Source organism: Sminthopsis crassicaudata, chromosome 1 (genome assembly GCF_048593235.1).
Source record: "Sminthopsis crassicaudata isolate SCR6 chromosome 1, ASM4859323v1, whole genome shotgun sequence".
NCBI classification, from domain to species: Eukaryota; Metazoa; Chordata; class Mammalia; order Dasyuromorphia; family Dasyuridae; genus Sminthopsis; species Sminthopsis crassicaudata.
The window spans coordinates 464394154-464409253 of record NC_133617.1 but is presented as its reverse complement, the minus strand read 5'-3'; the positions used below and the strand labels follow the sequence as shown (position 1 = coordinate 464409253).

Sequence of the window (15100 nt, the reverse complement as noted above, 5' to 3'; positions counted from 1 at the left end):
TATAAACATATAATGTAGATATTATTTCATATTATATAGGAATAGTAAATTATTCCTAGAGAATATAGATCCAATCTATATAATTAGATTTGTCTAAAGCACTAAGAAGTTAAATGGCTTTCCTGAGCCAGAGAGCCAGTACTCAGGCCTTCCTGACTCCAAAGTCAACTATCTTATCATCAACTTTTTCACTGTTGCCTCTCAGATCCTCTCAAGATGATTCCAAGGTATCCCTCCCAAGGTTCCAGCACTCACAATGGCATTACCAAGGAGTAGAAGCTTCTCAAAACTCTCACATACTATATAATTCAGTAACAAAACCAAATATGTCCTCAACTTGTTTTTTGTTTTTTTTTTTGTCCTCAACATGTTAAGGTACATCTTCTTTCATAACAGAGACCTAGAAGTGAGCCATGATACAATTCAGTTGCACAAGGTGAAATTTCTTCTTTGAGTTTTTCATTATTGTTCATACAAAGTGAAATGAAAAGGCAGTTGAGGAGAAGAGAGTTGACTAGCAAGCAGTTTCAAGCCCTCTTCCCAAGTATATACCATGATGCTCATAGCGAAAAAGACACAATCCTCAGTCTAATCTCTCCCTTTTCCACTGAGACAAATGTATACTGATGCTCAAGCTTTCAGTTACCATTCTCTCCTGAACTAATTTTCTTACCATCTAATTCACCATCTGCACAAAGATGAACAGACACACCTGGAACTTACATGATCTGCACAATCACTGCTTCTCCTTCCACATTGACATACTAATAAACCCCAAGTTAATTTCCAAATCCTTCCTGATGGTGCTAAACACACCCCACAAAATTACAGTCATTTCTTCCTGCTTGCAGGAATGGGAGATGGAGGAGAAAAACTTAGCACTAAAGAACAACATCTGCTTCTGTTTTCTTTCAGTTTCACTCCCCTAAACTCCTTACCCAGGTGTTCTTCATATACCTGTACAAAAAGTACCATCATTGGGAATGAATGTCTTGTTGTTGTTTGTTGCTCGATAGCCTTCCAGACAAACGCAGTAAAAGCCTCCCAGGGTGTTATGGCACGATGTTTTGTTCCCACAGACCACAGTGGCTCCAAATTGACACTCGTCTTTATCTGTTGACACATTCCAGTACACAAAAAAGGGGTTATAAGGACATTCTATATGATGACACTGCATTTAGAACAACAAAGATGGGCTTACTAACATTTTAATTTCATGGCCTATATGAGAAATAATTCATGTGGAAAAGGGCTTAATGCAGGACCATAGATTCTCATGGAAGACAGCTTAGCACTCATGTAGTCAAATCTAAATTACTAGTTTCACTAATTTCCTTTAGGGTAGGTTCTGGATCTTTCTAAACCTTGTTTCTACAGCAGAGTTTCTTAAACTAGGTCACCACCCCATTTGGGATCATGTTATTGAATGTGGTAGTTGTGAAATTATGATTTATTATCAGTAAATGTTTGATTTGTATACCTGTTTTTTACAACTATATACCTGGGATTGTGTAAAAATTTCTCAGGCAGAAAGGAGTCAAGAGTATTATCAAAAAGTTTAAGAAGCTCCAATCTACAGCATCTAAAACAGTGTCTTACACACAATAGGTGATTAATAAAATGTCATTAAATTGGTAACATGTGTTGTAGATGTCATCCTTGCCCCAAAAAGGTTTGAAGTAGCTCACCTCTGAGGTTCTTTCCAATGCTGACATTCCATGATGCAATGACCCTGTCTTTTCTCAGCTCATTCTTCTTTATACAAGATGAGAAACTAGCTATTTACTATCCTCCTATCATTTTGAGGAAAAGGCATTCAAGTTTCTTTTAAGCTAAAACTGGAGTACATAATGGGAGATTTATCCCATAGGATTTGAAGCTGAGACCTTAGAAAATATCTATTTCCACCCCTCATCTTTATACATGTGAGCAAAGCACAGAGAAATCAAGATTATGTAGATTTTATGTGGAAGAGTCAGGATTCAAATCCACATGTGGATGTCAAAATGCCAAATCCACTTTCACTACACCTTGCTATCTTCCCTTATCCCCCAGAATATAAGATTTATCATTAGGAAGATTCTTTAAAAGTTCTTAACCTAAGAATAAAGAGAATCTAACCCAATCAGACATAAACAACACTTCTAGTTGTCCAACAACTCCTAGACTAGGAAAGCACCATAAGTCCCTTGCCCTTCCGAGTCCTCAATTTTCTTATGTATAAAATAAGAGGATGGACCTAATGGTTCTTTTGGGCTTCATCTATCCCTATTATTCTATGATTATGTGAACATTTTGCTCCTTTTCAACTCTTCAACATCAGAGAATTCAGAACTTACCATGACATTGGGTTCTCCCATTGCCCACAAATCCATAATTGCAAATACAGATTTCCTTTCCATCTCTCTGCTGACAGGTGGCATGTACATGACAAGTGGCACAGACACCTGAAACTGAATCATATATCATAACTTTAAGGAAAAGAAAAACATCCCAACAAGCTGGCTGGTGATTCTCTATAAGAATTGTATATAACTAGAGCACTAAATTGTATATAACTGAGCAAAACTGACTTCTCCAGTACTGCCTGCTACTTTATATAAGTAAACAAAAGTATCATTCAGAAAGAGTGAAAGAGAAGCATTATTTTTTTGCTGTCAAGGGATTCTACATTTAGGACTAAGTTACTGGGAACAAATTGATGATTGGTGCTTAAGAGGCATATATGTCTATATTTTACATGATAACATGTATAAACTATATCAAACTGTCTACTATCTTCAAAATAGGTAAGGGAGAATAGAAAAGGAAGAAGAGTGAAAATTTGAGAATTCAAAGTCTTATAAAAAAAGAAAAGAAAGGCTAACAATGTTCTTGAAATGTAACTGAGAGGAAAATAACATAACATGAAGAAGCATGTGCCAAACCATGGCTGGGTATTAGAAATCAAACTGGAAAATGAACCATAAGGATATAAAATGGGAAACTGCCTCAAAGGCAATGTGAGGGCAATGAAGACTACTCTTTCTATGGTAAATATGAGTTACCACTGCCTCAAAACATTTCTAGGTCTAATTGATATATTTCTAATAAAAACTCTCACCCATATTTTTTATATAAAACATAGACAAGCTACTAATTATCATTAGGAATTAAACTACACTTGATGTCTCTCTTGTAACATACTTGCATTCTGCCTGGTATGACAGTTATTTGCATATATGTTGGAAAAGTCCCTTTTCCAACTAGAATGTAAGTTCTTTGAGATCAATAACAGAAGACACCAAATACAATAAAGAAATACTTTGGGATAAGAGAAATTCAAGAGAGAAGCCCAGAATTAGATGAGAACATCACAACAACTATAGAAGTGCTTCAAAAGAAAGAATAATGATTTGACCACAAAGACTAAAATAGTAGTTGCAAAAAATTTTTTTAAATATGAAATTAAAAGTGAAAGGAGGATTCTGAAAAGAAAAAATGGCCAAGAATTTATTAACTTATTGATTGTTTAGTTAATCAATTTATTAATTGTTTAAAATAAAAAATAGGAAAATCTTATCCAAATAATGGACTCCCTGAAAAACAGAATAAAACAAACAAAACTCAACCACTCTATGAGATAAAAAGAATTATAACATAGTCAAAAGATTAAGAAAATAAAAGGAAACATAAGCTATTTACTGTCTCCAAGACAATTGGCCTGGAAAATAGCTCAAGAAAATACAAAATTATATGAAGATTAGAACATTACATTTCTAGAAAATATAAAAGAAAATTACCCTATTAGAATCAAACAAAAAGAATGCACTAAGGAAACCCACCCTTAAAATACCCAGAAATGACACTGCCAAATCTAGAGCTTCCAAGACAAAATAATAATAATAATAATAATAATGTAAGGAAGAAGAACTCCAAGTATCAAGGAACCACTATAATCACACAAGACTTATCAACAATTACTACAAAGAAGAAAAGTCATTAAAAGTGATATTCCAAAAGGCAAAAGATAATAGTTAAAACCAAAAAATAAAGTATCATATGAGGTAGAAGGAATAATCATTACTTTCAACATTTTTCAGAGAGGGAGAGGCTCTATGATGTCACATATGAAGAGCTAAAAGTCAAAAAGATCTGAACTGAAATTCCACCTCCAAAACTGCCTACATGAACCTGAACAGATCACATAACTCCCGGTACTCTAGGTAAAGCTTTAAGATGACAAACTATAAAGAGCTAGTTTGCCTTGGTAGAGAGAATTTCTTCATCCAAAACTTCCATGAAATCAGATCTAATATTTAACTCTGTTCACTTAATTCTTTTGTGTTTTAGTCAATAAACTATAAGATAGTTAACATTTTCAAAAATATTTTTAAATGTAACTTTATTTTCTAATTCTATAGGGTTTATTGGTAATAATCAGAAATTGATACTTATGTATATACATATATATATATATACAGAGATATATGTATACACATGCATATATATATGTCAATAATTACAGATTTAGTGACACTCAAACTACTAAAGAATTAATAGAAAAAGACATAGTTCTATAAAAATAATAAATGTATAATAATAATACAATAAAATTCATTTAAAGTAATAAGATCAAGAATTTTAAAAGAAATTATGAAAAAATGGAAAAAGTTCTAGCAGTACGAAATCTCTGTAACACAAAGTAGCAACCATCAAAACTGTTTAGTACTGGGAAAATTTTTTTTAAAAAAAGGAGAATAGTTACTGTATAGAACACAAAAGCACCTAAAGAAGCATAACATTCCATAAGCCCAAAACCACAAACTACTAGAATAAAGATTCACTATTAAAAAAGAAAAAAACTATTGGGAAAATTGGAAAAAAAAAAACTATCTCATAATCAGCAAATTAGATGGGAGTAGAAAGAGATAGCTTTCACAATTATAGAGAAGGGAAGAATTCTTGACCAAACAAAAGATAGAGAGGATATATATATATATATAAAATGGACAGGATATAAAATGAACAATTTTGATTATATAAAATTGAAAGTTTTTGTACAAAAAATGCAATGCAGTTAAAAATAGAAGGGGGAAAATTAACTGGAGAAAATATTTGCAACAAATTTCTCTGATAAAAGTCTGATATCCAAGATCTAGAACAAATTGAAATTTATATATGTGTTTATATGTATGTGTATATATGTATGTATATAAACATATATATGTGTGTGTGTGTGTGTGTGTGAACACAAGGCATTCCCCAATTCATAAATGTTTAAAGAACATGGATCAGTAGTTCACAAAGAAGAGTTGTAAGCCTCAATAACCACATAAAAATGTTCCAAATCACTAGTAATAAGAGAAATACACATTCAGTAATTCTGAGGTTCCACTTCACAACTATCAAATTTTTTTAAATGACCCCCCCAAAATCACAATTATTGGAGAATATGGGGAGACAAATCAATGTGTTACTTGTTGATCTATGAAGTGAAAGCAATTTGTAACTATATTCAAAAAGTCATGAAACAGAATAAATATATCCTCTAACTGTGGAAGACAAAATAGGGTTAAGTTTCCACAGAAAAGTTAAAATTCAATTCCTCAGGAACCTTGAGCAGACAATGAGAAATACTGAAAAGCTAAGTTTCCACAGAATGTTGCAGACTTCAAGGTAATATAAGTAACACTGACTAATAAGTTTGAGAAAGATTAATTGACATGGCTACAAAGTTCTAATAAAAGGTCTAAGCCAGAAACAGGCTTAAACCTAAGGCCAAGACTAATAACAAGGAGAAGGTTTTACTACATTGCACTTGCTTTGAGGTTCAAGCATATCTTCTCCATCCAGAGTGGGAGCAGTAACACAGATCTAGATACAATGGGGTGGGTAAGAGGGCATTCCCAAAGCCTACCAGGAACTGCTCCTCCAGCCAATTAAAAATTAAAAGGGGAAGGGGAGGGGATGAATCTACAAACTTCCTCTTTGCTTCTGTAACAATGCACTCTTTCTCAAGAGTTTTTTTGTGAGAATGAAAGGCTGCATCCATTAATCTCTCTCACTTTCAATAAACATCACAGACTTTGAAATTGTTTCTAATATAACCATACCATATCATAATTAGTATTTTTACCTCAAAGAAATCAAAGAAGGGAAAGACCACTTATGTATAAAAATATTTATAGCAGCACTTTTTGTTGTAGCAAAGAACTGAAGCTAAGTGGGAATCTATCAAACAGGGAATAGAAAAGTATGCTATATGAATATGATAGAATATTATTTGCCATAAGAAATGAAAGGCATAGATTCCAAGCAACCTAAGAAGATATGTATGAATTGATGCAGAGTGAAATGAGCCATGCCAAGAGAATTATTTATAGATACACACACACACACACATACACACACACACACACACACACACACACACACTCTCCCAACCAAAGATCCCAACACTGCAAAGAAAAACTATTCTGAAATACTTAAGGATATTGGTTAATTCAGGGATGAAACAAGGTTGTCCACTATCACCATTACTATTCAATGTTGTATTAGAAATGTTAGCTTTGGCAATAAGAGAAGAAAAAAAGAAATTAAAGGAATTAGAGTAGGTAAGGAGGAAACCAAATTATTCTTTATAGACAATATGATGATATACTTAGAGAACCCTAGAGAATCAACTAAAAAACTACTAGAAACAATCCACAACTTTAGCAAAGTTACAGGATACAAAATAAATCCACAGAAATCATCAGCCTGTTTATATATTACCAACAAATGGCACCAGCAAGAGATACAAAGAGAAATTCCATTTAAAATAACTGTAGATAATATAAAATATTTGGAAGTCTACCTGCCAAGGCAAAGCCAGGAATTACATGAACACAACTACAAAACACTTTCTACACAAATAAAGTCAGATCTAAACAACTAGAAAAATATCAAGTGCTCTTGAGTAGCTGAGCAAATATAATAAAAATGATAATACTACTTAATCTACTTATTTAGTGCTATACCAATCAAACTCCCAAGAAATTATTTATAGATCTAGAAAAATAGTTATTATAACAAAGTTCATCTAGAAGAACAAAAGGTCAAGAATTTCAAGGAAATTAATGAAAAAAATGCATATGAAGGTGGCCTAGCTGTGCCAGATCTAAAACTATATAATAAAGCAGCAGTCATCAAAAACATTTTATAATGGCTAAAAAATAGAGCAGTCAATCAGTGGAATAGGTTAGGTTCACAGGACAAAATAGTTGACTATAGTAATCTAGTGTTTGACAAACCCAAAGACCTTAGCTTTTGGCATAAGAACTCACTATTTGACAAAAACTTTTGGGAGATTTGGAAACTAGTATGGCAGAAACTAGGCATGGACCCACATTTAACATTGTACACCAAGATAAGATTGAAATGGGTTCATGATCTAAACATAAGCAAATCAGAAGAACACAGCATACTTCACCTCTCATATCTGTAGAGGAGGAAAGAATTTGGGACCAAAGAAGATATTGATCACAAAAAAGAGATTTATTGATCACAAGATAGATAATTTTGATTATATTAAGTTAAAAAGTTTTGTACAAGCAAAATTAATCCAGACAAGATTAGAAGGGAAGCAATAAACTGGGAAAACATTTTTACATTTAAGGGTTCTGATAAGGCCTTATTTCTAAAATATATAAAGAACTGATTCAAACTTATAAGAATTCAAGCCATTCTCCAATTGATAAATGGTCAAAGAATATGGACAGACAATTTTCAGGTAAAGAAATTGAAACCATTTCTAGTCATATGAAAAAGTGTTCCATATCATTATTGATCAGAAAAATACAAATTAAGACAAGTCTGAGACACCATTACATACCTCTCAGATTGGCTAAGGTGACAAGAATAGATAATGACAAATGTTGGAGGGGATTTGGGAAAACTGAGACACTAATATATTATTGGTGGAACTGTGATCTGATCCAACCATTCTGCAGAGCAATTTGGAATTATGCTCAAAGAGTTATCAAACTGTGCATACCCTTTGATCCAGCAGTGATTCTACTGGATTTATATCCCAAAGAGATCTTAAAGGAAGGAAAGGGACCCACATGTGCAAAAATGTTTGTGGCAGCCCTTTTTGTAGTGGCAAGAAATTGGAAACTGAGTGGATGTCCATTAGTTGGAGAATGACTGAATAAGTTATGGTATATGAATATTATGGAATATTATTGTTCTGTAAGAAATGATCAGCAGGATGATTTCTTTTTTTATTTTATAATTATAAATTTTTGACAGTACATATGCATGAGTAATTTTTTTATAACATTATCCCTTGTAATCATTTTTCCAAATTATCCCCTCCCTCCCTCTACTTCCTCCCCTATATGACAGGCAATCCCATACATTTTACATGTGTTACAGTATAAATTAGATACAATATATGTGTGTAAATCCTATTTTCTTGTTGCATGTTAAATATTATATTCCATAGGTATAAGTAACCTGGGTAGATAGACAGTAGTGCTAACAATTTACATTCACTTCCCAGTGTTCCTTCTCTGGGTGTAGTTGTTTCTGTCCATCATTGATCAACTGGAAGTGAGTTGGATCTTCTTTATGTTGAAGATATCCACTTCCATCAGAATACATTTTCATACAACATTGAAGTGTACAGCGATCTTCTGGTTCTATTCATTTCACTCAGCATCAGTTGATGTAAGTCTTTCCAAACCTCTCTCAGCAGGATGATTTCAGAGAGGCCTGGAGAGACTTACATGAACTGATGCTAAAGAAATGAAGAAAACCAGGAGATCATTGTACATGGCAACAAGATTATATGATGATCAATTCTGATAGACAAGGCTCTCTTCAACAATGAGATGATTCAGACCAGTTCCAATGATCTTGTGATGAAGAGACCCAACCCAGAGAGAGGATTGTGGGAACTGAGTATGGTTCACAACATAGCATTTTCAATTTTTGTTGTTATTTTCTTTTCTTTCTCATTTTTTTCCAGTTTGATTTGTTTTTCTAGTACAGCAAGATGATTGTATAAATATATATGCATATATTAGACTTAACATATATTTCTACTATGTTTAATATATATTGAACTATTTGCCATCTAGGGGAGGAAGTGGGAAAAGAGAGAGAAAATTAGAACACAAGATTTTGCCAAGGATCAATGTTGAAGAATTATCCATGCATATGTTTTGAAAATAAAACGCTTTAATATTTTTTAAATTCATTAAAAAAAAAGAATATTGATCAATGCAATCAGCAGTCACAACTCCAGAACACTAATAATCTCACCTCTTACAGGACTGTATGTGTGAAATGAAACCTATGTTTTCAAATGAGACCAAAATTTGTTTTGCTAGATTATACTTATTTGCAACAAAAATGGGGCTCTCTTTGAAGGGAAGATATGCCAGGGAGGTGTGTGTGTAGTGTTAGTGATAGAGCAAGGTACTGGGGACACACACACACAAATAAATAGTTTCTTGTTTCAAGGATCTTACCTTCTAAGGGAATGACACTTTGAGTGAATTAACTACAATATATATAAAAAGTAAACAAATGTGAGAAATACTGAAAAGTTAGGTCTCCACAGAATGTTGCAAACTTCAAAGTAAAGTAAGATATTAAAGTACCATAGACCAATGGGTTTTGAGAATGTGAAAAATTAACAAAGTTTAAGTTTCCACAGAACAATTACATTCAATCTCTCAGAAACCTTGAGCAAACAAGGAATTGGGGAGCTTCAGGCATAGGTGGACTTAGTCCATCAGAAAGAGACTTATAGTTTTGAAAAAACCACAAGTTTACAACAATAGCTGATCCAGCTCAAATTGGTGGGGGCCAATGACCGGACTTGACCAAATCTCTAATGTGCTTGCTTAATAGCTAGTTGCATATTAAACAACATACCCCATAGGAGTTTTCCACCATTTTTAAACATGGGATATATGATAAGAAAGGAAGCACATGCTTATTCATATTTAAGAAGAAACATATAGTGGGCATATCAGAAAGATTGTAACCTGGAAGAGAACAGACCAATCAATTTTCTGAAGGGAGGGCACGGCACCAAGTAACAAATATAAAGCTTTTCTAGCTTCTGTGCTCAAGGCTCCCTCTTCTCAAAAAGGAGAGGAACCCACCTCTAGCCAGAAATAATAACATGATTCCTTAAGCTTCTTCTTTTATAAAATTTCTTTGATAGCTGAATTTCAGTGTTAAGTGTATTTCTAATACACTTATACTAACACAGAGTACTGCTAACAAGAGGAGAAAGAGCATTGGATCAAGAAATTTTCCTGAAGGAAGTGGCACCTAGGATGATTTTTTTTCCTGAGGCTGGGGTTAAGTGACTTGCCCAGGGTCACACAGCTAGTCAGGTCCTCCTGACTTCAAGGCTGGAGCTCTATCCACTGCACCACCTGCTGCCCCAATTAAATATATATATATATATATATATATATATATATATATATATATAAAACCAACTAGACCCCAAGTTGGAGTGGGAAGGGATGGAGGAGAGAGATGGGAGAAAAAATGGGTCTCCTTCCTTGGCTGGGATTATTGAGTAGAAGCCTCATAGAAGCCAACCCACAGATAGTTAAGAAAATCAATAACAAGAGATTCTCTTTTTTTACATCAAAAGTAGAAAGAATCCTTGTTATCACTGATACATTTATAGAGTTAGACCTATTACTTTCTCCCACCCCACCCCCAACCCCTTACTGGCTTAAAACTTAGGTCTCAGGATCACAGATTTATAGCTGAAAGGGACCTGAGAGATCATCCAGCCTAGTCCCCTTATTTTATTTATGAAGAAGCTGAGACCCACAAGGCTGACTGACTTGCCTTAAATTACACAGCTATCACTTGTCAGAGTCAAGGTTCAAATACAATTCTTCTACACAATCCAAAAAAAAAAAAAAAAAAAAAACAAACAAACAAACCTATCACAGCACATTGCCTTTTCTTAAAAGCCAATTGTCTTATGAGGTGCTATAAGTTGCAAACAAGTATGGATTTGTGTATTCAAAGAGACAGAAACAGATTGGTTTGGAAACTAGGATCAACAGGGTTAAGTGACTTGTTTGGGGTCACACAGATAGCAAGTATCTGAGGCTGGATTAAACTCATAAAGTTCAGAGATGACTTACTATGAATCTAAAACAGATTCAAATAATACCATCAGCTATACAGTTCTATATACAGCTCCAGGTGTTCTGTCTGTCTCTCTGACTGTCTCTGTATCTGTCTGTCTCTGTTTCTGTCTCTGTGTCTCTCTCTCTCTCTCTCTCTCTGTCTCTCTCTCTCTCTCTCTGTCTCTCTCTCTCTCTCTCTGTCTCTTCCCCTTCCCCCCTCCCCTGTTCTGTTTCTGTTTTGTCTCCCTCCTCACATGCTAGTCCCCAGTTTTAGAGAAGTGACTCTCCAAAATCCTCTCATTACAAAATAATAATAAGGAGAAAAATTCCCTAACATATACAATAAAAATAACTTCTATCATGGTAAGTTCTCACATTCTTAGTATTTTAAAATATGGGCATTGTGTGTTTAAGCTTTTTTCAAAGCTTTCACTCTCCTATTCACTTGGGCTAGTTAATTAACACCTCTGCGTAGCTTCTCAGTACCTTTATCCACTCATTTCACAGTTTCTGCAGCAGGGCCAGACACCCTAATGCCAAGCAATGACTCAGGCTGGGAGTGGGAGGGAAGAGAGTGGCCTTGGTCCAAGATTTCACTATAGAACCCCACCCGGCCTTACAATTACACATCCTATACAGCTCATTAGCAACACTAATGAACCTGAGTCAGAGACCTCAATTGTGACCAGTTCAAGGCAACTGGCCACAAAGCAGCTCACATTTCAGTGGATTATTCCTTGAGGCTAAAACATACTAAGTAGGGATTCATCCTTTCCCCCTCTGTTTTTGCCTCTGTTCTTCTATTGGCCTAGCCTACCCTCAATTGTCTAGTGTGCTGAAATTGGATGATATCACACATATTTATTTGCCTCTGGCCCTTTCTCTATTGACACATCAACTTATTATCGGGAGACTCTCTCCCAATCACATCAAGTATCAACCTTTTCCCTTCTTTTTAAAATAGACTTAGGATTTCATTGATTTAAGAAAGTCCACCAATGTGGACAAACATCTCAAATGTCTAATAGTTTAAAAAGTATCACTAAGAATTGACCAGGGCTACATATCCAGCATATCACAGAACCAGAATATCCTAAAATCCAGAATTGGATGATAGAGCAGGACGATGGCAGCTCCCCCTGACTCCAAAGCTGATTCTCTGTCCATTAGGCTATGCCATCTCTCTAATGGACCATTCCTAGGCAATCTTCCTCCAACCTTCTCCACCCATATCAGGTCATGCATGCCAGGTTGTTAGGTCACAGAGTCCTGCCCCATGGGCTAAGATGTGACACATTGCTTGTGCACAGACAGTTAACAAAACATTTCCCAGAAACCCAGAACACAGTCTAACAATGGCTGCCAAGGCCTTTATCAAGGCCTCCGGCCCATATTAAACAAAGTTAAATACAAAGTCACACTACACTTCAGTGATAATGGGGAATGTGTCAGCCCTAACAAAACTATAATAGAGGGGCCTTGGGATTGGAGCACATTTCTCAGAGTACTCAAATCTGTAATGTCTGCAGAATTCCAAGTTTGATTGATATCTATCAAACTTAAAAAAGACAAAGTACTATGGGTTTGTTTATAATATACATGTGATATCTGTACATTATATGGATTTTTACAATAGGATGAAGGATGTAATTATGAAAATGACTCTTCTCAAGAAATTTAAGAAAAAAGTATTTTTGAAATATGAAAAGGCTTTCACAAATTCTATATACTATCTAAATAGGTATGTAACTGCACAGATTATCTCTTTTAATGTTTATCTAAAAATATTACAATATTTTAAAATTATATTATAGTTTTTCTCTAAATTATGTGTGTGATATGTGTGTGTGTATACTCTGATAGATGTTTTTTATTGATCTTTTTAAGACCCTCCATGTCACTTCCCTATTGTCTCCTCACCATGCTCTTATATAGATATCGCCTCTCTCACCTATTTTGTTCCTCTATGTGTTGTCTTGCCCCAAGAATGGAAAGCCTCTTGGGGGCAGGGACTGCCTGACTTGCTATGTCTAGTACTTGGTACAGAACCTGGTAATAGTGAGCATTTGCTCACTATTTACTCACTATTGTTATATACTCATCAGATCTCTCTATAGCTCTCTATAAAGATTTATGCTCATTAAAATATTAACAAGGGCAGGTAGATAGCATAGTCATTCAAATTTGTCTTCAGGCTTATTAGCTATGTAATCCTAAGCAAGTCACTGATCTGATTTGCCTCAATTTCCTCATCTGTAAAATGAACTGGAGAAGGAAATGGCAAATCACCCCAGTATCTTTGCCAAGGAAATCCCAAATGACATGACATTTCATTTTACGTGACTAATTCGACTTAACAACAATAAAAGTATTAGCTCTTGTTTCATTTTTGTAACATGGTGCTTAGACAATGCCTTGTACCTGAGGAATGCCTAATGATATTTAAATCCTTTAATGGATCTGTGATCTCAGCCATATGGATATTTTCACTAACACTATTTTTTGTTGGTAATAAGGTATAACCATCAGCACCTCTTCACTATTCTTTGGATAACTTATAATGATTATTCTTTGTAGTATTCCATGTTTTATAGATATATAGAAACATTGGAGGAATAGCAATATTAAAAAGATGGATTTTTGTTTCAGAAAGAAGCTTGGGATCACTGAAAGCACAGTTTCCCAAATGCAATTCAACTCCAGCTCAGTGTCCCTCAAAACTATCTGAGAGAAAGAGAAACACACACACACACACACACACACACACACACACACTGAGAGAAAGAGCAAGAGAGAGAAACCAAGACCCAGAGACAGAAATACATCTAGACAAATACCAAGAGACAGAGTCTATCCAATAAGCTTAAATAAAAAATAAAAAATTATTCATCCATTTGGTAAACTATGTGAATGATTAAGCTGTACTCTTGAGCATGTATAGTTCTTATTTTAGGGGGTCCTGCTATGTTTGGAGCCTTGACATAAAAATACCCCTCTTCCATTTCAATTTTTCACAAGATGATCTCTATAACAGTAGAAAACTTTTTTTTGGCAATTATATGACTCAGTATTAATAATCAATAGATCAAAGTATCTCTGTTGCTGCATCTGGCAAAGAAGCACAATCATCATGCACTCAGGAAACATATTTTTGGACAAATAGCCCTGGAAAACATATTTTGGTCAAATCAAAAGTGTTATTTTTTTTTAATAGCCAACAATTCTCTACTTCTTACAGTCAATTGTGACTCTAAAGACATAGTCTATTATAGAATATCATTTTCAAAAACAATATTCTTGCTTGTTTATCATATTTTCATCAAGGATACATTCAATACATATATGAATTATTCTCATAATTTTCTAATGATGGGAAACTAATTATATCAATCACTAATTACTACATATTAAGGACCATGCCTAAGTAAAGGGGCAGGTCAGTTCTCTGAGAGCCTCCACAACAGTGAATCATAACACATAAAGGAGTTCCAAAGCAGCCTTTACTAATGCAGATGTTCTTTGTGGATTGGGAATGAAATAAATTGGAGGCAAGATGGAAGAGGAGAGAGGTCAGAGAACGCAACTGCCTCTCTGTCTCCTTGTATCATCATCATCCTCTCACATGAAGAGATCCATTCTACAGGTCTGAGTTAGACCTACAGCAGCCACTGGCAGGTGGTTCCCGAATCGCAACAACAAAAAATCCTCTTAATGACTTTTTTATGAGTAATATGCCTGTAATATTCTTCAGAGACAAGTAGGTAGTATAAATGGATAGAATGTTAGGCCTGAAATCAAGAAGGTTCATTTTCATGAGTTCAAATCAGATTTTTTGTTGTGCACAATCTTGGCCAATTTACTTTACTTTTCTTATTTGTAAAATGAGCTAAAGAAGAAAACATATCAATATCTTTGTCCTCCCAAGAAAACTCAAATAGAATCACAATCAGACATAACTG

At 34.5% G+C, this 15100-nt stretch overlaps 1 protein-coding gene across 2 annotated transcripts in view; it reads right to left on the bottom strand.

Annotated features, from left to right (window-relative positions):
• SUSD1 (sushi domain containing 1) overlaps positions 1-15100 on the bottom strand; it is a 292834-nt gene that overhangs the window by 242433 nt on the left and 35301 nt on the right. For both annotated transcript variants that reach the window (XM_074280878.1, XM_074280879.1), the window contains exons 2-3: positions 2340-2453; positions 958-1113 (exon numbers count right to left, since the gene is read on the bottom strand). In XM_074280878.1, the coding sequence (XP_074136979.1) occupies positions 958-1113; positions 2340-2453 (270 nt within the window). The remainder of the gene's footprint in view (positions 1-957; positions 1114-2339; positions 2454-15100) is intronic.